The 23,618-nt window shown below is 39.2% G+C and overlaps 2 protein-coding genes across 7 annotated transcripts in view; both read right to left on the bottom strand.

The window, feature by feature from the left end:
* Nucleotides 1-10,691, bottom strand: part of CTNNA3 (catenin alpha 3) — a 1,864,976-nt gene extending 1,854,285 nt beyond the window's left edge. For 2 of the 3 annotated variants that reach the window (XM_081568955.1, XM_081568954.1), the window contains exons 1-3: nt 10,576-10,691; nt 3,534-3,677; nt 2,943-3,068 (exon numbers count right to left, since the gene is read on the bottom strand). The gene's annotated coding sequence lies outside the window, so the exon portion shown is untranslated. Of the gene's footprint in view, nt 1-2,942; nt 3,069-3,533; nt 4,921-10,575 lie in introns of those variants that run through there. The other variant, XM_081568943.1, reaches the window with a different exon arrangement.
* Nucleotides 10,692-10,950: 259 nt separating this feature from the next.
* DNAJC12 (DnaJ heat shock protein family (Hsp40) member C12) overlaps nt 10,951-23,618 on the bottom strand; it is a 41,303-nt gene continuing 28,635 nt past the window's right edge. For all 4 annotated transcript variants that reach the window (XM_081568941.1, XM_081568938.1, XM_081568939.1 and 1 more), the window contains 2 exons: nt 16,968-17,172; nt 10,951-11,494 (listed from right to left, as the gene is read on the bottom strand). In XM_081568941.1, the coding sequence (XP_081425067.1) occupies nt 11,400-11,494; nt 16,968-17,172 (300 nt within the window). In that variant the 3' untranslated portion in view covers nt 10,951-11,399. The remainder of the gene's footprint in view (nt 11,495-16,967; nt 17,173-23,618) is intronic.

Raw genomic sequence — 23,618 nt, 5'->3', positions numbered from 1 at the left:
CTTAGGTTTTATTCACGAAATGTCAGTGGTGGACAAGGATACCAGCTAACCACACTGTAGAGGTGCAGAAGCAAAGAAACAACCAAATCTGGTGTCTTTTCCAACAGCACAGCAACTAGCAAATAGGTTTGGGGCGGGGCGAGCGGACCTGTCTCCCACTCCTGGCCCAAGGCTGCCATCTTGTGGCCATTTAAGGAATGGCAATGGCAGCTTAAGAACCTCTGTTTTAGGGGAGGATGTGAATATATTGGTCCCCTGAAAGAAGTCTTTACATTTTCTTCTCACATCTTCTATAAAATTTTAGCTTGGATAAAACCTACTTTGAATAATTCTGAAATTAGAAAAAAACCTACTCAGATAAGCATAGAAATTTAGAACAGAAAAGATTTTAGAAATCAACTTGTGAAGAAATAGCCATGCTTTTTGTAAAACTAGTTCACCAAAATGCCAACACCTTGATGTGTCTATCACTCTGCAAAAATCGCTAAAGACCACATTATACATTTTTCACACACTAACTGTGCATCGTGAAATTCCTCTTTATCCTGAAATGAAATCACTCCTAAAGAAAGATTTCATTTGATACTCATTGCAGAAACCAACCTCCTGTGTTTGAAATGCTCTCACTGGCTCGTTTTCCCTTAGGGCTTCAACTGTACATGCATATCTACAGTTCTGATGTCTTCCCTTGAGCAAAGGAAAAATCCTTGTTTCCAAACCCTTGTTAAACACCTCCAGTACTGTATCACTTACCTGTTTTCTCTCTGAAACTACTTGTAAGGCTTTACTCTCATCATTGAAAAGCACAAAACATCATGCACACATACACAAATATACAAAAATCTACCCTGGGCAAGCACTTTAGTTGTCCTCAGCACAGCTTTGGGCACTGTACCAAATGCATAAATAGTGTCAGAGCTCAGTGAGGTGGAAGCCACCATGGCGGGGGGGGCTCTCAGAGACTGATAGCCAAATAGAAAATGGAAGAGCAGGCCCTGGCAGCACTCACAGTAAAGAGTTAAACAGTTACAGGCACACAGATTTTTTTTTTCCTCTAGCTCTCTAAAAGAAAATTTTTACCATAGATTTGTACAGGATTATCATAAATACAGTGTTGTTGTAACAGGCTACTTTTTGTTGATCTGCTGTGTGTGAGGTCAGGGGTTCAACGAGATCTGGTGGTGAACAAGACAGTCCCTGCTTCAAGGAGCTCACAGTCTTGTGGCAGCGATAGGCAATAACCAAGAACAAGCAAGTGATACACACTACAGCAGGTGCAGATTGGTTCAGATGCTGTTCAGTGCAGGGCAAGCGAGGGAGGCTTCCTGGTGTAACCCAACTCCCTCACTTTACTGAGGAGAAAAATATTGGGTTGGCCAAAAAGTTCATTCAGATTTTTCCATAACGTTTTATGAAAAACCCAAACAAATTCTTTGGCCAACTCACTAAATCATCTGTAAATAATGGTTTGCCCAATGTTTCTGAGTTAGTAAATGGCAGCTCCAAGACCATAAAGCCACGTTTGTGATTCCCGAGAAGGAACTAACAATGGCCCAGAGGAACTAACAATGGCTTGTTCAGGAAATTCAACGCTGTCTCATGGGGCTGTGTTGATTGGTAAGGCAGTGTATGCATTTGTCTAGATTTCTAATCCCGCCCTCTTTACCTCCACCTCAACCTCTCCCTCTTGTTTAGATTTTCAGTTCTCCGTCATTCTCCTTATACAAAGTAACTGAAGATCATACCCAAGATGAACATATACTGAAGATGTTTAGATTATGTTGTAGTAGAAAAAAGAAGCAAAGACAAAAAAGAAGAGTCTAAGTTATAGATTTACTCTTCTAACTTTTTAGCATGGAATGCATTTGCTTCCTAGTGATGCCAAAACAAAGAACCAGAGAGTAGGTAACTTGAGCCAACAAAAACATTTATTGTCCTGTGGTCCCAGAGGCCAGAAATCAAGGTGTTATTAGGATCATGCTCCCTCTGATGAGTAATAAGATGAGAATTCTTCCTTGCCTCTTTCTAGTCTGGGGATAGCCATCAATCCTTGGTGTTTCTTGGTTTGCAGTTTTACCACTCTAGTCTCTGCCTTTGCCAGTCACATGGCATTTCCCCTGAGTGTCTCCATCCAAATTCCCCTTTTCCTTTTTTTTTCTAGCTTTACTGAATATAACTGATGTATAACACTGTGAAAGTTTAAGGTGTACAAAGAGTTGACTGGATACATTTATACACTGCAAAATGATTACCATCATACCATTAGCTTATACCTCCATCAACTCACACAACTGCCAATTCCTTTTTGTGGTGAGAACATTTAAGATCTACTCTCATATACTTTCAAGTATATAATACAGTATTATTAACTATAATCACCATGCTGTACTTGGATCTTCAGAACTGAATTCATCGTTTTTTAATATTAATTTTTATTGATTTATTTGGCTGCACCAGGTCTTAGTCGAGGTACACGCAGGACCTACAGTCTTTGTTGTGGCATGTGGGACCTTTCAGCTGCAGCATATGGGATCTAGTTCTCTGACCAGGGATTGAACCCAGGCCCTCAGCATAGGGAGTATAGAGTCTTAGCCACCGGACCACCATGGAAGCCACTAAACCACCAGGAAAGCACATTTTTTTAAATTTTGACTTAAAGTTAATTAAAATGAAATAATATTAGGAATCCCAGTTCCTCGGTCACACTAGCTATATTTCAAGTGCATAAGAGCCATGTGTGGCTAGTAATCAAAATTTATGAATCACATAAAATCCAGATGTCTAGCTTTTTAAACAAAAATGAAACAATTATCCTAACCTAGGCTTAGCCTCTTCCATGGCAACATTGGCTGAATCTGAATATGCTTTTCTCAAGTTACCACAGTCCCCAGCACTCCCAGTTGGTGTCCTGCCATCGACCTGGAGTATCACTGGCCACTTACCATTGCACTTGTGCTCTTGATTCCCTTATAATTGGCCTGCTTCATTCATTTATGTCACTTGCTTGTTGACTTTAAGAGTCTGTCACCCTTGTCCCAGGTAATCTGCTTCATCTAGATGCTCTGTGGCTACAAAAAATAATAATTACATAACAATAATTATTCTAGAGCATCGCTGTCCAATAGAACATTCTGAGATGATGGAAATGTTCTATAATCTGCAGTGTCCAATACTATAATTCTGTAACCACTAGCCACATGTGGCTCTTATGCACTTGAAATATGGCCAGTGTGACTGAAGAATTGCATTTCTAATGTTATTTCATTTTAATTAATTTAAATGGTCAGTGACTACTGTATTAGAGATGCAGTTCTAGGGCAGAGCTTCTTGAGAGTTGTTGCTGCTGCTGCTAAGTCGCTTCAGATGGTGGACTACCAAAGGAATGGGATGGTGTTGGAAAAAGATCTTTTTAGTCACTCTCTGATTTTCTTCCCCAGTCATTACTATTAATAGTTAATATTTGTGTTTGATATTAGTTATTATCCCATTTTACTGATAAGGAAACTGAGGCACAGGGAGGGTAATGAACTTACCTAAGCTTACCGTGAAGGTAACTGCTATCTCCAGAGCGACCTTCTTAACCACACATTTCTCACCACGGATGATGTCACCATGGATGTTGCCCAGTGTACTGACCCTGCCTTGATGTAAAGACTTTGTAATTCCTTGAATTTAAACTGGAAGATAAGAATCAAAAGCAGAACAGTCTATTTTGGATTCCCAATTTTCCTACTTTCCTTCCACATCTCATTTTAAGAGAGGAAATGGGTTCAGAGAAGTAAAGGACTTGCCTGAGGCCACACAGCCATCATTTCCCTTTAAGTATGATCTGGTAAATAACCTTAATGCAGGCTTTTTTTTTTTTCTTTCCTTTCCTTCTGTTTTTTCTGCAAAAAGCTTTACTGTTTCTATATGGTCTAAGGCTTGGGAGAGAGCTCCAGAGTGCTTAAAAAGCTACTTAGTGGCTGCAGAGAGGGGCTTCAGGCAGAAGCCCTGTCACCGGAGGGGCTCCTCAAAGGCCGCTGGGCTTCGGAGGCCACTAGTCATGCTGGAGGTGAGCCTTTGGAAGAGATACTCGCCCTGCCCCGCCTGGGAACTAGCTAGCCTGCGGAGGTTGGTCAGGTAGCTGCCCATTTTCTTGATGAGTTTCACCTTCCTGTCTAGGAAGCCGCTCGCCAAGAAGTCACAGAGGTGGGAGTCTGCACGGGCAGGCCATCAGAATGGCGGCTTCCACACAGTCCTGGGTTTTACCCCACTCCTGCAAGTGGCTACTGCTGGTGGTTTGCATTTTCAGGAGAGCTTCACCCTCGTGCTTCTCCTCAGCCAATTTCCGGAAAATAGTGTCCCAGGTTCTCTAGAGCCATATCCTTCGTGGTGGAAATACAAGCCCAGAGAGAGAGAGGTGTAGGAGGCCCGCAGATCCCTGTTGACCAGGCGGCTGAAGACAACCTCCATCTCAGCGGGATAATTCTGAGGTATCGCGGAGCTCACGGTTGATCGGTAATAAGGAGTTAAGCTCAAAAAATGGTGTTAGCATGTCCTGGCGGCTGAGGATAGCCGAATAACTAATTCCAAAGCTTGCAACTGGAAAAAAAGGTTGGGGGAGGTCGATGCTTGAAGGGGTGTCCCTCGGTCTGTTCTGTCCAAACACTGTTGAAGCAAGAGCCGTAGACCTCCGAACCCACGGCTCCCCCTGCCAATCCCTCACCCACTTCTCTCCAGCTGGCAGAGGAAAGGCATTGGGGGTGAGGCCAAGGTGAAAGAGGAGAAGGACGGTCTGGGAGAGCCAGTTCTGTGCTCCCAGTCAGGCGAGGGCGAGTCGCAGCCGCTGGGGAATTGTTTAAAACGAGCCTGGAGAGAACAAGCCTCCGAAACAGGCACCCCAGCAGGCCCTACTTCCCTCCAGCAGGTACTCAACGCGCGGCAGCGGCAGCAGGGGGCGCTCCAAGCGGCCTCCTTGGCTGGAGGTGAGAACCGGAGCGAACCCTGGCGAAGGCAACTGCTTTCGAAGGTGAAGGCCTCTCACAGACCTGTTGGGAGCCCAAATGAAGTGCTTCTGGGGCCAGGGGAACCCCGAAAAATAACCAGTGGCACGGAAGGGAGAACTCTAATCTCCTGTATGCAGGTAGAGCCATCAAGATGTTAACCATTTCATCTGTAACCTATTTAACCTACGTGGTCCTCAACACGTGGCCCTTTAGTATTACCTGGAGCTGTGAAAACCCAGCGCCCTTGGGACAGACATAGAGGCCAATTAAATCAGAACCTCTGGGTTTGAGACCCAGACATCAGGGGGTGCACATTCCCAAGATTGCAAGACTGAGAAAAATTATTTCACACACAAAAAAATTAATTAAATTTAAAAATCTGTTTTCCATTCTATTGTGGTTTTTAGGATATAAAAAAGTTACAAATTCCTCCAGAAAATGTAGTTGTGAGATTTAAACATAATACATGAGAAAATGCCTTGGAAACTGGTAAAGGTAAGACTTATTATTATTGTTGGTATTATTTTACCTGTTTTAGAACCTCCCCTGATAGTCCAGTGAGCTGGAAGTATTTAAATACTTTAATATACTCTGAAAACTAGTCACCATTATCTTCAGAGATGGGATGCTATCAAGAATGGCATTGAACTCAAATGAATGTAAAAAAAATAATTGAGGTGTTTGAGGCTGTGCATATAGATAGATATATTAACACATACTTAATTGTAATCTCTCCTTTTCTGTGTCTGCCCTTTCACTTAAATGAATAGTAAGAAAGGAAGAGTTATTAGAAAAAATGACAGAGAAGGAACATTCTCCTTCTCTGCCTTTCCTGTCCTCACTAATCTTTGACTTCCTCTTCTGGACTACACACTCCCTATGTTTCCACAATCTCCTGGCCCCCACCAGAACCCTGAACAGGCCAACTCTGAACCTGGTCCTGAGCCATGAGTCTATGTTCTATAAAGGGGAGATTCTTAATTCCAGCGTCAGGGAGAAAAAACTGCGTCAGAGAATTTAAGTCATTTGCCCTAAATCTCACAATAGGTTAGAACCAGAGAAAGAGCTAATTCTTCTTCAACCTAACCTTGATTCCACTGTGAAAACATTTACTTTTGGCTGGTAATTAATACAAAAGTCATCAAAGCAAAAACATTGGAAGACATGAGAGCCGAGGTGGGAGGACAATGGGTAAGAATGACTTGCCTGATACAAAATGTTCTCCACCATGAGGGTAAGTCAACACAGGGAGCTGAGAATAATACTAAACGCACAGCCACACTGATGCGTATCACAAAAACTGAAATTGAAGGGAATTGAAGCCTTTCTTGTGAGACATTTCATCATTTTCTCAGTAATTGCATCAGTTTTATAATTTCTTCCATCACTGAGTCCCCAGTAGCCCTGGCATCTCCTCGTCTGTGATACGGAGGTGGTAGGTAATGGTGTTTGCCTTCAGGAAATTAAAGACCCCTCTCAATAACTGCATTAGTCATCCACACTTGCTGCTATGATTGATCTTGTAACCACAATCAGATCTGGGCACGGAAAGGATATGAAAATTCATAAGCGGGAAAGCAACCTTATCTTCCTCTGATCCAGCTCTCTCTTTATGAAAAATATCTGCAAAGTCTTTGTTCGCATTTCTAATTTGCTCATCAAAAGGCATGTTTTTGACAGGCTGGTATATGTCCGTGGGAGACTAGGAACTATTGGGGATCATAGGAAATTGTGAATTCTGCCCATGTTTTCGAGATTTGCTCTGTTGAGTTGCCCTTTACTTAAAGGAGCAAAAATGTTTTAGAATTGTATTTCAACATTTCCGGACACCCAGAAGCCATAAAACTGAGAAGAATATCCTGAGCTCATCCTGTCTCTGTGGAAGATACTAGAAGAAAAGTATACTCTGGTTTTATTTTTGCTTTATATCTTGGGCAATCCCTGGTATGGCAGGGGGTCAGGGACGGCTGGTAAATTGTTCCATAAGCTTCAAACTGAGGTACTCAACAGAGTCTGTCCTAGAGTGGAAAAGACTAAACACAAGAATCCCAATGAACATGAACTGTTTTCTGGGTTTTACAATTTAGTGGCCCTAAGATCTGCAACTTACCAAAGTGCATCTGTTGTTTGCTGAACTATATGGTAATCTAATTATGTGTGTGTGAAAATCACTAAGTCATGTCTTTGCAACCCCATGGACTGTAGCCTACCAAGCTCCTCTGTCCATGGAATTCTCCAGGCCAGAATACTGGAGTGGGTAGCTGTTCCCTTCTCCAGGGGACCTTCCCAGCATGTCTTTGCAACCCCATGGACTGTAGCCTACCAGGCTCCTCTGTCCATGGAATTCTCCAGGCCAGAATACTGGAGTGGGTAGCTGTTCCCTTCTCCAGGGGACCTTCCCAGCCCAGGGTCTCCCACCATTGCAGGTGGATTCTCTACCATCTGAGCCACCAGGGAATCCCAATCTAATTCTAAATGTACATATACACTCTTTGATCCATTCCAATAAGAAGTATTTATCTCACGGTATATTTCACATGCAAGAACTTGTATGTAAAGCTATTCACTATACTGCTCTTTGTGTTTTGGGGAAAAATTGAAATAACCTGGAAAGGCTCAAATAGAGCAAGTTAAATAAATTATGGTTCATACAATGGAAACCATGTAGCAGATTAAGAAAAAAAAAAGGGTAGAACTTACATACTAAACATGGAAAAATCTCCAAGACATAGAAACTGAATAAATGATAGCTATGCCACAGGATAGTGTTCCCATTTGAGTAGAGAAAAGAACAGAAACACATGTATGTGTGTAATGCACAGGATATCTGGAAGGATATACAAGAAACAGTGTTTTTGAGATGGAGAATTGGAGGAAAGGTAATGAGAAGGGGAAGAGGGCACAATTCTGTTACCTGATTATCACAAGGTTTAATATGTAACAATAGTAATCGTACACTTAGTGCTTACTACGTGCCAGGCATGTACTAATCACATGACATACCTAAACTAATACAGCATGCCCCTTTTAAACTACGAGATATTCAGATATCTGTCTTACTTCACTAAATTATCAACTGTGCCAAGTGTGCTAAGTTGTTTCAGTTATGTCTGACTCTGCAAACTCATGGACTGTAGCCTTCCAGGTTCCTCTGTCCATGAGATTCTCTAGGCAAGAATACTGGAGTGGGTCACCATTTCCTTTTCCAGGGGATTTTCCCGACCCAAGGATCAAACTCGTCTCCTGCATTGGCAGGCGGATTCTTTATCACTAGCACCACCTTAAGCATTTTTATATCCTACACAAAGTGAAAGTTGCTCAGTCATATCTGACTCTTTGTGACTCCTCTCTAGGCCAGAATACTGGAATGGATAGCCTATCCCTTCTCCAGCGGATCTTCCCAACCCAGGAATCGAACTAAGGTCTCCTGCGTTGCAGGTGGATTCTTTACCAACTGAGCTATCAGGGAAGCCCCAGTTGCTAGTACAATATTTATCACATAATAATTTTCTCAAGAAATATGTGCCTCATTCATTCACTCATACAATATCAAATATAAGAGAAACTAATTATCTTTACCATTTAGAGCTGACTTAAGAGCTTAATCACTTTTATGTAAAATTATCTTTTCATAATCATTTTGCTATGCCATGAATTCAAGCCATGATCCAGTAATAAGTGGCTTTGAAAATGTGCTGTTACACATACATACAATTGTGATTGTGCTGGACACACTGGGGAATTCAAACAAATTACTGAGGAAAGTTGCCCAGTTTTCTTCTTACTTTTTATTCAAAGAGAAACACTCTTTCTTTTGATTGTATTATCAAAGTATAGTCACCTGCCTTTTTAAGTCTTGAGTTCAGGAGAGTTCTTAATGTTTTAATGTGAAAGATCTCCTCCTAAGTTAGATGGAATCAAGTTAACAGAGTGCTTAGCACAAGGCTGACCTATCCGAAATCCCTATTCGAGTGGCACTATTTCTTTAGAGGCTATTTCTTATTTAGAAGCTTCAAACATCATGGGAGAGGAAAGTAAACAAGAGCTAATGCTCAATCTTATCAACAGTTGGGAAATATGTCTGTGACAAAAGCAGAGCAGACCGGGGGAGTGAGAATGCTTTTCCCCTCCACAAGTCATTAAAAGTCATCAGTGCTGTAAATCAGACAGTCTAGTGAAAAAAGAGGAAAAAATTAAAACCCTGATTCTTTAGATTCAAAAATTCAGTTATTCAATCTGGTGTTTATTAGAGTGCCTACTTAGGCCAGGCAGGCATTATGACAGGCAACTATAGTCCAAAAGCTCATTTTATTAATTTAACACGCAACCTCTTTTGAATTTACTTTGTTTTTTAAATAAACTTTGTAGATATGATAACTGCCAAATCACATTTTACTGAAGTGGTAAAATGTTGATAGAAATAATTATTTAAATGGCTGGCCCTGATTTTTGGATTTGACAAAACAACAAAACTTCAAATAATATTAAGGGAACCAATACAGGGTTATATTTGTTTAAAAAAAAAAAAGTTTTCATCTATGTTAGGTACTGAATTATGTTCCCTTAAAATTCATTTATTGAAGTCCCAACTCCCAGTAGCTCAGAATGTAACCTTATTTGGAGATGAGCTCTTTAAAGGGATGAAGTTAAAGGATGCTTTTAGGCATCCTTTCAAATATGGGATCCTAATCAAATATTACTGATGCTTATAAGAAGAAGGGACTTCCCTGGTGGCTCAGACAGTAAAGTGTCTGCCTACAATGCGGGAGACCCGGGTTCAATCCCTGGATCAGGAAGATCTCCTGGAGAAGGAAATGGCAACCCACTCCAGTATTCTTGCCTGGAAAATCCCATGGACGGTGGAACCTGGTGGGCTACAGTCCATGGGGTCGCAAAGAGTCAGACACGACTGAGCACCTTCACTTTCACTTGTAAGAAGAAAAGCCTTTGTGAGGATAAAGCAGCCATCTGCTAGGCAAGGGGAGAGGCCTCAAAAGAAACCAAATATGCATATACCTTGATCTTGGACTTCTAACCTCCAGAACCCTGAGAAATATTGTTTAAGACACCCAGTCTGTGGTATTTTGTTATGGCATCCCAACAAACCAATACAATCTACTATGACACTATTTCATAAAAGGAAAGCACATTTTAAATCACAAAGGTAGGAAGGACATAATTTCTAAATTATTTTGCTTTAAAAAAAATCTTCCTACATTTTTATTTTTTTCACTTTGCTATAGAACAGTGAAAATTCTGCTTTGAACAAAGAACTCCTGCTCTGAAATCATTTTTCTTCTTAATTTTTCATTCACTTATTTCCACACTAAAAAGTAACCATCAGCTACACACATGATAAACCTAGTAACTCCAACCTAAAAAGGACATATTACTTCATAGATCCATTTTCATAGTTAGAATATAGTTTATAAATGTATCACCTGCTATATAATAAAAGAAATCTTGTAAAAACATTTTCTCAAATGAATAATGTTTTAAATTTATAATTATTAAAATTGAAGTAGAAATACTTATTCAAATTATTTTCAAAATACAACTGAATTATAAATTCATTATGGGGACTTGCCTGGTGGTTCAGTGATGAAGAATCAGCCGTTCAATTCAGGGGAGGCAGGTTCGATCTCTGGTCAGGGAACTAAGATCCCACATGCCTCAGAGCAACTAAGCCCAAGCACCACAACTAGAGAGCCTGTCTGCCGCAACTAGAGAATCTGAGTGTGCAACAAAAGATCTCTCATGATGCAACTAAGGCCCAATGTGTGTGCGTGATCAGTCACTTCAGTCGTGTCCAACTCTGCAACCCCATGCACTGTAGCCTGCCAGGTTCCTCTGCCCATGGAATTCTCCAGCCAAGAATACTGGAGTGAATTGCAGTCCCTTCTCCAAGGGATAAGACATGATCCAGCCAAATAAATAAAATTTTTAAATAAAAAATTCATTATGAACTTTGGATAGATTATTTATTTCATTCAATGTACACAAGTAATTTCACATTTCATTTTAAGTTCATAGTCACAAAACATTTCTTGTATATCCAGCACTAATAAAGATCATGGTACATCAATGAAATATTTAACTACAGGGACTGATTTTTCATAGATCTCTATAAATAACATTAACAGGAAAATACACATAATACAATCTACTCTGGATCTAAGGGCCTTAATTTACTTCAATATTGAAAGAAACTAGTCTGAAAATTTTCTCATTTAAAAAACACATTGAGAGAATGGGTTCAAGGATGGAGGAATGATTTGGTACTCAGCAATTCACAAATATGACATTTTTAAGATCTGAAGAAAGACTACGAGTTGGCAGCACAAGAAAGGATCTCTCCCTTTCTCTCTCTCTTTCTTTCTTTTTCTCTCTCCTCTATGGAACAGGGATATTTCATATTTCATAGTTTCTAAATTTCCTCAGGAGTTCTGAAGGAGCATCCCCAGACCAGCGGAAACGAAGGTGCCAACAGTTCACATCTGCAAAACCTGTAGAAGAGAGAAGGGGATATTTTAAAATCAAAGGTAGGAAAACTCAAGCTTATCATAGTAAAACAGCTTGTTCATAGGATTTCATAGCAACAAATGAAATGTAAGGGTAAGTCTTTGGTGTCAGTTTTTAGTATCTTACATAGATGGATAAGCAGACTTTTGACTCCTTATGAACAGGAATTGGTCTATATGGATGAGAGGACTTCACATGTTTAAATGCTTAAGAATAAAAGGATATTTATAGATGCTTCCAGTGGTAGGAATTTTGACAATTCATCTGCAAAGAAATTGGAAACTACTTTCAAACAGCTACCAAAAGTAAAAGTCAATGGAAAGAATCCCTGGAAATACAAATAATTTATTCTACAATAGTAAGATTTTTTTATTCTAATAAACAAGTTTGTTGAAAACTAGAAAAAAGGTCATGTTCATTCTCTACTAGAGGAAGGGTAAATTGGCAAAATTCTTCTAGCAGGTAATTTGGCAATATTTATCAAACTCATTAAAATGTATAAACCTTTAAACCAATAATTCTACTTCTAGAAATTTATCTTAATGAAATAATCATGATGTGCCCAAGGGTTTAACTATAACGATGTTTATTGTGATACCATTTATAAATGTTTCAAAGAAACAATCTAAATCTTCAGTAATAGAAAACTGGTTAAAAGGCTTTGATATAGTCATTAACAATTTTTTAATATTTATCATTATAGAAAAACGTTCATAATATATTGCTAAGTAACTAATAGTTAGGAAATAATTTAGACAGCATGATCTCATTCATAAATTCATTATTTACATGGGTGTTTATATAAAAGCTTTTTTAAGTCTACAAGGAATTACCCCTAAATATTGATAGTAGCTATTCCTGAAGAGTTGGAATACGTATGATTTTCATCCTTTATACTCTTTTTCTGTTCATCTGTATTTTCTTATTTTTCTATAATGAACAAGTATGCTTTGTATTATTTTTATGTTTAAAATATTGCCAATAAAAGACAGGTTACAGAATAATACATAAAATACAGAATAATAAATAATACATACTTCCACTGATATTTAAAATATTATCTAAATATCTAGCAGGAAAAATATACACAAACTAGTTGACAGTGATTATCCCAGGAAAATAGAATCTGCACTTTCTTTAGAATTATCAGAGAAAAAATCTGAAGAATTTCCATTTGGGGGAAAAGGCAAAAAGGAAATTGTTTCCGACAACCTGTAATTGAAACACACACACAAAATATGTACAGTGATATCCTTTTCATTTTAGGTATACTAATATATCTTAAAAATATACCAAAATAGCAATAATAAATATTTCCCTAAGTGGTAAGACTACAAGTTATTGTATTTTGTTCCTTTTGCTTAACAGTATTTTCCTCACGTTTCTACACTAAATATGTGTTATTTTTGGAGTTTAAAAAAGATGTTTTCACATTTGGGTTACCCTAGAAATAGACCCCAGACAAGAACTTGAATACAAGTGGCTAATTTGGGAGGTGATCCCAAAAGACCCTGGTAGGGAACCTGGTAGGGAAGTAGGGAAAGGAACCAAGTGTATAAAGGGTACATTTTCAGGAAGTTACTACTCTGGACAACTAGGGTTTGATCCCCTGGGGAGCCCTGGGAGACAACATTAAAAAAAAAAAAAAAACTCAAGAGTTGTTCCACTTGAGGGGTGACGGTGTTGGAGAATTTATCCTCCCACTCACATTCATTATCTGATGGCTACATCCACAGGGTATTTACTCCCTGGCACTTAACTGTCTGCTCACTTGCTGCCAAACCAGATTCACTGCCAGTGAAGGCCCTCTGGTGGGAGCCGTATGGTTGGCAATGCCTGGGAAGGCAGATGCCCAGAGGATCTGTTGGCACATCAACAGCATCTGCTATGTTTGATTTTTTTTTTTTGACTCCAAGATGTTATGCAATACTATTTGATTCTAGAACTGTATTTATCAGAAGGCACATTTATTGCATATTTAAATGAAAATAAAGTAAAAGTTAGATTGTCTTGCATGTGGGTTTTCAGATGCTGTGCTCCTTTTTTTCCTGGTTGCAATGAAGAGTCGGAAATGATGGGGGCTCTTTGATGGATATTTATCACAGAAGAGGCATCAAAAGGCAAACTTCAAAGTAAACACCAAGTACTGCTTGAGGAAATCAACAAAAATGCTGAAAAGTTATGTGGGAAGCCACTTGGGGCTTAGTAAAGCTGACATGAATAATATTTCTTAAATGCTGACATTATAAAAATTTTCATTGCAGTCAAATGAAATTATAAATAAGCATTCAACTGTACTTTGGCATATGAAAACCCAACTTTAAGGCACTACTCAGAACAGCCAATAATCTCTTAAATAATGTTAAGAAAATATTGGTATATGCAGCCTTCAGCAAAATTTCCTAATTCTTATTCTTCAGTAGTAGCTTTCAGAACAGTGATCCTCTCCCCTCTCACCCCCTTCACTTCCTTCCTCAACCACAGTATAATATACTTCATGATGTGAGGGTATCAAAACTGGCATCACAACTTGTTCAGAGTCAATTACAATATATCTACACTATGGAATATTTATCAGTTGTTAAAACCAATGAGTTCATTCTAAATATAAGGGTCTAAGGAGAAACCCCATAGTAATAAAAGCTAACACTAAAAAAGCACTGGCCATGTACCAGGTCTAAATAGTTTACATACGTTATTTACTTCTCAAAAAGACCTTATAAGGTAGACACTAATATTTTAACCATTATAGAGAGATAAGAAGATATAAATACAGAGAGGTTAATTTGCTTGCCCAAGGTCACACAACTCAGCAGTGGAAAAAGCCAGGCTCTGGTTACAGAGTCTGTACTCTTAGTTACTGTGTAACAGAGAGGAATGTGACAGTATAACCCTCACAAACGAACATATGCTTATGCATGCCTTTGTTAACATAGAGAACCAGTGTAGAAGGAGACACACCTGGGCATTTCCACTGTTTACTTCAGGAAATAGAAGCAGAGAAGGATGAGACACTAGGGTAGACACCAAGTTATTGTCTATGTATGATTCTTTGAATTTTTAAAATTTTTTTTATTTTTTGGCTGCACTGCTCGAGACGTGGGACTTTAATTCCTGGACCAGGGATCAGACCTGAGCTCCCTGCCCCCTGGAAGTGGGGAGTCTTAACCATCGGACCACCAGGGATGTCCTGATTCTTTGAATTTTCAATGATAAGCTCATATTACTTTGAGGCTTTTAAATATCTAAATAACTTTTTTAAAAGAAAGAGAAAATTTTATAGAATCTTACGAAAGGGATTTAAGTGTGGCCTCAGTGTAAGGCTCTGACATGATCAACCCCTTCAATTCTGGTGAACTCAGAATAGGCCTGAATCTGAAACAGAAAGTCACAGGGAGGGCCTAGAGGTTCAGGAAGCACAGATCTGAACATTCCAAGGACAAATGGGGAAGCAGTCACATGTTTGCCTGTATATGCAAACTGTGGTGGGTGGGTGGGTGTTTATATGCCTATGTTTCCCTGAAACACTTCTTGGGACATCTGGCCTTCTGCTTTGATCCATTTGTTATATTATAACCATTGCCAGTTATGAGGCTGATGCAATCAACTGCAGGCTCTACAAAAGGATCTCTTGGGAAACCAGCAGAGGCACCTGAATGAAGCACCAAGAATCTTTATTCCCAAAAAGTTAGCATGTAAAAATTCTCACCAAAGAGAGTTTAGAAGTGACTATTTCTAGAAAGACTATAGTTCACCACAACCTATCTAATTACCTTCTTTTTTAAAGATGTGTTTGAGGCATTCAGGAAACTTCTACTTAAAGGCTAGGGACTTCACTGGCAGTCCAGTGACTAAGACTTTGCCTTCTGATGCAGGGGATATAGGTTCGATCCTTGGTGGGGGAGCTAAGATCACACATGGCCAAAAATCCAAAGCATAAAACAGAAGCAATATTGTACTTAAAGGCTAAATTCTACTGGGATGTTGAGGATAGTTAAGAGTGTGGATACATAACACACCTGTACAAGATAAACACAGTGGGATGGCCAGATAGACAAAGAAATGATAACCATAGCTAACAATTGCCCAGGGCCTGCTATAGGCAAATCACTGTCCTAAGCATTTTGCATGGATCACCTCATTTAATCCTCTTGGTAACTCTATAAGAAGGTACCACTTAGATCTCTGTTTTGTAGATGAGGAAATTAAAGTGTGAAGGAGTTAAATAACTTTAACCAAGTAATATAAATAATAAATGGTAGAGCTAGAATGTGAGCTGACATGGTCTCCTTCAGTGTCTATTGCCAAGGACTTTGGGCCTCTGGATGCATGCATGGCTCTGGGCCTTTGGACCACCACCTGGCACCCAACTCGGCCCTTGCTGCTTGAGCTCTTTCATGTGAATCTGGATTTTTAGGGGCTTCCCTCATGGCTCAGACGGTAAAGAATATGCCTGCAATGCAGGAGACCTGGGTTCGATCCCTGGGTTGGGAAGATCCCCTGGAGAAGGGCATGGCAACCCACTCTAGTATTCTTGCCTGGAGAATCCCCTGGACAGAGGAGCCTACAGGGCTACAGTTTGCAGGGTCACAAAAAGTTGGACAACAACTGAAGCAACTTAGCACGGAATGTGAACCCAGGTGGGTTAGCTTAGGAGCCAAGAATTTAACCTCTATAATACCCTGTTTCAGTGGACCTATACATGGGTCAGATGTCTACAGAGCTACCTACAGATAATATATCTTCTGAGGATACTGCAGTGCCTTAGAATGCAGACTCTGCAGTCAAACTGTGTCATCTCAGACCGCTTCCCTGCCACAATCAAGCTGGATAAGCTTAAGAAAATTATTCAGCCTCCCAAGGCTTCAGTTTTCTCATCTGTAAAATGAGAATAATACTTGTAGTGAGGATTAAATAAATTAATTCATGTAAAATTAATATTAAATAAGATAATAGATTTTAAGTAATATATGTAAAGGACTGCACACAGAACACAGGGACTTCCCTGGTAGTCCAGTGGTTAAGACTTTGCCTTGCAATGCAGGGGGTGTGGGTTCAGTCCCTGGTTGGGGAGCTAAGATCCCACATGCCTCAAGGCCACAAAACCAAAACATAAAACAGAAGCAATATTGTAACAAATTCAATAAAGACTTTAAAAATGGTCCCACATCAAAAAATCCAAAAAAAGTTTAAAAATAAATAAATATATACATATATACCCAACACATGCTAGCTAGTGTTGTTTCAGTAAAGCAGAAGATGATCCCAGAAATGTCTCAAGTTTTCACTTGCAAGGAATGTGTTAAGGAATATATCTAGTTTCTGTGTCGATGCTAAGTAACAACCTTTATAGTTGGTACTACTATGTAATTGGAAAGGTTGAGAATACATACGATATAAAATGGATCTTTTAATTTCAGACCTTCTCTGTTCTACAAACTACATGACATGACTTACCTGGAGAATCTGGATTTTGTGGAGAGAATGACTTCTCCACAGATTTGGATTCTTTCTGCTCCATTTTCTCTGTGGTTGAACCAAACTCCTCTTTCTTTATCTCTTTTTGCTCATCCTCTTCCTCATTTTCAATTTTGTCAGTATGAGTCTGGTCAGATTCTTCCAACATCAGATCCTTTTTTCCTCTGACAGCCCAGTGCATTGACTACATTAATTGAAAGCAGATGTATAATATAAAATCCATATTATGTAGTTTCTATATTTAAAGTTCAATATGTGGTAACAATTAACCTACTATTATAGTGCTGATTAACAAAATATTAGGCTTGACTATTAGCCAGATATTAATCAACTAATTCAGATATTAACCAATTAATCCTCACCGATTTGGAAAACTAAGAATATGAGGAGAAATTCATATCTTAGTATAAAGGAAAGGGACCAGCATCAGAGAAATTAAAAGAATGATGTTTTCCCAGAAAATTAGCCATAAAATTACCATATGTCCCAGCAATTCAGTTCCTACATACAAAGAATTGAAAACAGGTGTTCAAAGAAAAACTTACACACAAATACTCATAGCAGTCATGGAAATAATCCAAATGTCCATCAATTCATTGGATAAATAAAAATGTGGCACATCCATGCAATGAAATACTATTTGACCATAATAAAGGAAGAAAGTACTACAATGTGGATAAACCTTATAAATATTATGCTTAGTAAAAGAAGTCAAACATAAAAAGCCACATTTTGTATAATTCCAGAATAGACAAATTCATACAGATAGAAAGCAGATTAGTGGTTACCAGAGGCTGGGTGAGAGAGGAATAGGAAATGATTGCTAACAAGGACAGGGGTTTCCTTTTGGGGTGATGAAAAAGTTCTCAAACTAGACAGTGATGATGGGTGAACAACATTGGGAATGTACTTAGTGCCACTGAAACGTACACTTTAAAATGGTTAAATGGTAGGTTTTATGTGTATTTTACTATCAAAAAACAAACAGTTGGACTGTGTACCCTGAGCCATGCCAGAGATTAAACCTACTACTATTGTGACCTTCTTTCCAGACATGATCAATGCAGAGCTGGCAAATATTAGAATTCTGGATTATACATCTTCTCTTTAAGAAAACTCATGGCACAAGCAGTTGTTGTTCAGTCACTCAGTCATGTCCAACTTTTTGCAACCCCATGGACTGCAGCATGCCAGGTTTCTCTGTCCTTCCCCATCTCCTGGAACTTGCTCGAACTCATGTCCATTGAGTCAGTGATGCCATCCAACCACCTCATCCGCTGTTGTCACCTCCTCCTCCTGCCTTCAATCTTTCCCAGCATCAGGGTCTTTTCTAATGAGTCAGGTCTTCGCATCAGTGACCAAAGTATTGGATCTTCAGTATCAGTCCTTCCAATGAATATTCAGGGTTGATTTCCTTTAGGATTGACTGGTTTGATCTCCTTGCAGTCCAAGGGACTCTCAAGAGTCTTCTCCAACACCACAGTTCAAAAGCATCAATTCTTTGGTGCTCAGCTTTCTTTATAGTCCAACTCGCACATTCATACATGACTACTGGAAAAACCACTGGTTTGACCCTATGGACCTTTGTTGGCAAAGCAATGTCTCTGCTTTTTAATATGCTGTCTAAGTTTGTCATAGCTTTTCTTCCAAGAAGCAAGCATCTTTTAATTTCATGGCTGCAGTTAGCATCGGCAGTGATTTTGGAGCCCAAGAAAATTAAGTCTGTCACTGTTTCCATTGTTTCACCATCTATTTGCCATAAGGTGATGGGACTGGATGCCATGATGTAAGTTTTTTGAATGTTGAATTTTAAGTCAGCTTTTTGACTCTCCTCTTTCACCTTCATCAAGAGGCTCTTGAGTTCCTCTTTGCTTTCTGCCATAAGGGTGATATCATCTGCATATCTGAGGTTATTGATATTTCTCCCTGCAATCTTGATTCCAGTTTGTGCTTCATCCAGCCAGGCATTTCACAATATGTACTCTGCATAAAGTTAAATAAGCCGGGTGACAAATACAGCTTTGACGTACTCCTTTCCCAATTTTGAACCATTCTGTTGTTCCAGGTCCGGTTCTAATTGTTGCTTCTTGACCTGCATACATGTTTTGCAGGAGTTTTCTTTAAGAAAACTCATGGCACAAAGCAGGAAGTTAGTCAATATTTATTGTGAAATATCTGTCCTAATTTTAAGTGAATTCACTTCAAGTCCAGTTACCATCAAATAACGGGAACTTTTAAAATATCTTTCCATTTGTTTTTTTTTTAATGATACTATGGACTTCCCTGGTAGCTCAGACAGTAAAGTATCTGCCTACAATGTGGGAGACCCAGGTTCAATCCCTGGGTCGGGAAGATCTCCTGGAGAAAGAAATTGCAAGCCACTCCAGTATCCTTGCCTGGAAAATGCCATGGACGAGGAGCCTGGGAGGGCTACAGTCCATGAGGTCGCAAAGAGTCAGACACGACTGAGTGACTTCATTCTCCTCCCATTCATTAACAGAATTATTCTGGAGACTTTTTATGAATGTGTCTGTATACATTATGGAAGGTTGCTGAAAGAAAACAGAAGAAACTACAATGGTGGCTTTCTGGGAGAGGGAAGTAGAACTGAGGTATGAAACAAAGATGGATTCACTTTTTATTACATATCCTATTGTACTAGTTTATTTAAAAAAAAACCAAAAGTGTTTTATTATTTTTTAAGTTACAGTTTTAAAAAGTCAGAGACCATAAATCAAGTGTTGGGCATTCCCCCATTGACTTCCGGGAAAACTTTTATATTTTTAGACAAACACAAGATTCAAAACACTTGAAAACTCTCCCCAGAAACCCGATATCCTAGAATGGTGTCCAATATACTTGGTAGTGGTCCTTTGCCAAATAATTTAACTGTGTGATTTTTCCAACCTAGCTCTGGCTACTGATGGTGATGTCAGGAGTGAGGAAAAAATGAAAAATGGATCTTCAGAATGGAGCAAAGGTAAGAGACAATTACTTTTACCCATGCATGCTTTTGGACCCTTTTCACATATTTCCTATATATGTATTTCCTTCTTTTTTTTTGTTTCTGGCCAAGCTACCTGGCTTGTGAGATCTTATTTCCTTGGCCAGGGATTGAACCTGGACCATGGCAGTGAAAGTGCCCAGTCCTAACCTTGGGACTTCCACGGAACTCTCTGTATTTCCTATTAAGATGTTTAAAACTGGATGGATGAGTAGATAAATTAAAGGAAGAATAGATGAATACAGAATAAGAAAGAGAGAGAGTTTGCTGTATCAAGAATATTCAAGTAGAATAATTAGCTGTGGCATAAGCCAAAATAATAAACATAACTGTTTCTTGAAATCTCATCTGATACTGTGGGATGCTGTTCCTAAAGCACTACTGAACAGTAACCTCTGTTACTCAGAAACCCAAGAAAAACCCATAAGCTATGTATTGGGGCAAATTAAAACTGCAGAATAAATTATTTTCCTAATAATGAGGATATTGTTTTCCTGTGCTAAAAAAAAAAAAAAAAAAGAATAAAAGCAAAGCAAGAGCACAAAGCAAAAACATTGATTTTCTGAAGTCCAAGGCTTAGTGAATAAACTCAGAAGTTGTGACATTTAAAAACTGTGCCAAAAATCACAGAAGGGGCCACTGCCTCTGCTACACACATACCCCATGATGCAAGGGACATCAGGCTTTTCATCTTCTGTGCACTGAATTCTGAACTCTCTCAAAATACTGCAGTTGCCAACTCCTTCCCGGAGCACCACTTTATGTGCCAGTTTGAACAAAGCAACATGGGGAGGCGGTGGCCCATTACATGTGAACTTGGCCATGTTTGCTCACCCAAGCAACGTGAGGGGGATGGGGCGGGGAAGGATTAGGGATCATCAGCATCTTACAGAGCTTAGTTCAATAATTCAGTTCAGTTCAGTCGCTCAGTCGTGTCCGACTCTTTGAGACCCCATGAATCGCAGCACGCCAGACCTCCCTGTCCATCACCAACTCCCGGAGTCCACCCAAACCCATGTCCATCGAGTCGGTGATGCCATCCAACCATCTCATCCTCTGTCGTCCCCTTCTCCTCCTGCCCCCTATCCTTCCCAGCATTAGGGTCTTTTCCAATGAGTCAACTCTTCGCATGAGGTGGCCAAAGTATTGGAGTTTAGAGTGAACCATAATTTCTTACCACTTGTCTCAGGAGCACTAACACTGACCACATAGACAGGAAGCAGGAGAAACACCTCATCAGAAGAAAGGAAAAGTACAAAGTGGTAAAATGCTTCCTTGGAATCTTAAATAAATCTGTTCATCATCATTTTTAAAGAGAATTTAGAAATGTTAATAACATGGTGTTTATGAATAGCAGCCAACATGATCACAAATGGGCTTCCCAGGGGACACTAGTAGTAAAGAACCTGCCTGCCAATGCAGGAGACTTAGGAGGCGCAGGTTCAATCCTTGGATCAGGAAGATTCCTGGGAGGAGGGCATGGCAACACACTCCAGTATTCTTGCTGGAGAATCTGATGGACGGAGGAGGCTGGCGGGCTACAATCCATGGGGCCACAAAGAGTCAAACATGACTGAAGTGACTAAGCATGCACATGATGACAAAGAGATGATCTCAACTAAATTAAAGGTACAAAGATACATTCAAATATAGACAAATAAATATATATGTAGATACATATACATAAAATATACATACTAGAGGGCAATATAGCCTTGTGCACACCCTAAAACCAAAAGGATATTCAAGCCTTCTGCCTTGATCCAACCAGAGGACTCACTTCTTCCCAATTCAACCTGTCTCTCCTCAACTGCAAAGGAGCATCATCCTAATTCCTCTTCCCCAAAGAAAGACCCCGTAAAGCAATTATTTTCATCATTCAATGTAACCAGCTCTCACACTAACAAATGATGGGCAGAAAACACTGGAAGGAAATGCATCAAAATACTAATGGGGTTATCTTTGCATGGCAGCATTATGAAGTCTTTTTTTTTTCTTTTTATATTTTGGTGTCTTCTAAATTTTCTCTGACAAGTCTATATACATGTACAACTAAGTTTGAAAAATTTAATGAAGGACTTTCCCAGTGGTGCAGTGGTTAAGACTCTGCACTTCCATTGCAGGAGACACAAATTTGATCCCAGGGCAGGGAATTAAGATACGGCATGCCAAAAGGTGTGGCCAAAAATAAAAAATTAACAAAATAAAAATTAGATAGAGTTATGATTGCCAAAATGTATTAAGGAGGAGCTTCTGGGTATCAGTAATATGTGTGTTGGGGAGAGGAGTGGTTATGAGTATACACTTCACAACTGTTTGCTGAATTATAAATGCAGGTGTTGAGCATTTTTCTGTAGGTTTTATTTCAAAATAAAAGTGTTAATTTTAAAAAGAGGCAGCGGCTTCAGCTGTAAAATATAATCTTCAGGTGTAAAATATAATCTGGTTTTAGTTTGGTTGGTTTGGGTCTGTTGTTATTGTTTTGTTTGCTTAGTTTCTTGGGTTTTTTGCATGTGCAAGGAATAGAGGAGGCTGGCCAGTGGCTTTGTCTGTGGAGGACAAAAGATATTGAGAAACTTAGTGAAAAACTGAGAGTAAGAAATGCAAGCTTTCAGGGCCCAGAGAACTGAAAACGGTGAGCTGTATGTGTCACAGGTCAGCTAGGTGGCCGGTATACGATATCTTGACTCTCTGTCTCAGTACTTCTCTCTCAGAATAAAAGTGCCTACAGTCTGCCTTAGATGAGGGGGTGAGGATTAATGACTGACCTATATAGTAAATACTCTGAAAGCATTTGTAGTAACTGATACAGCATGGGACATTTTTAACAGCTTGTGAGAATCTTTTTCTCAGAATTTTATTTTGACTGTGGCTTTGCTGTAACCCTTTCCCCAGAACCATCCTCAAGCCATTTTGGAGGAAGAACCCTTCACACCGCGGATCCCTTGGGGTAAAACCATTTAACAAGACAGTGATGATTTCCATAAGATTCTTTAAGCTGGAAAGGTGTCTATTTTCAAGTTATTCCAAGATCTGAAGGCCACAGTTACTGAAGTCCCCACTTCATATTCCCTTTTTTAAACCAACATTACGTATCTAGACTTAAATTTCCCTTTTTTAAACCAATATTACATATCTAGACTTAAATTTCCAACATAATCATTGACCTGATCGAATTCCTTTTTAGTTAATTGATATTGGAGTATAGTTGCTTTACAATGTTGTGTTAGTTTCTACTGTACAGAAAAATGAAACAGCCATTCATACACAAATATCCCCTCCCTTTTGGTGATTGATTTATCATAAGTTTTACAAATTAAACTATCAGGAGGAGCTTCTAAAAAGGAAAAAGTAAAATCAATAGCTGGTTAAGTGACAAGGACTTGCTGTGGGGAAAAAAAAATACAACTTAGAGTTTCATCACCATTGAATGATAGAAATGTATCATCCCTGAAGCTATATGAGGAATCCCCTCTAGGAGATTCTCATGATAGGAACCTGTGTGATGCTGCAAAAGTGCATTGTGATTTGTCCTTAGGGCAAGCAAACATGCAGATGTGTTTTAGATAAATGTCACCTAAAATTTCAAGTCCTGAATTATAACCATTTATTGTCAGAATGGCATA

The sequence above is a fragment of the Giraffa tippelskirchi genome, chromosome 2 (assembly GCF_054371585.1).
Source record: "Giraffa tippelskirchi isolate mGirTip1 chromosome 2, T2T-mGirTip1v1.2.pri, whole genome shotgun sequence".
In the NCBI taxonomy this organism is placed as follows: Eukaryota; Metazoa; Chordata; class Mammalia; order Artiodactyla; family Giraffidae; genus Giraffa; species Giraffa tippelskirchi.
This window is presented reverse-complemented; position numbering and strand designations above follow the sequence as displayed.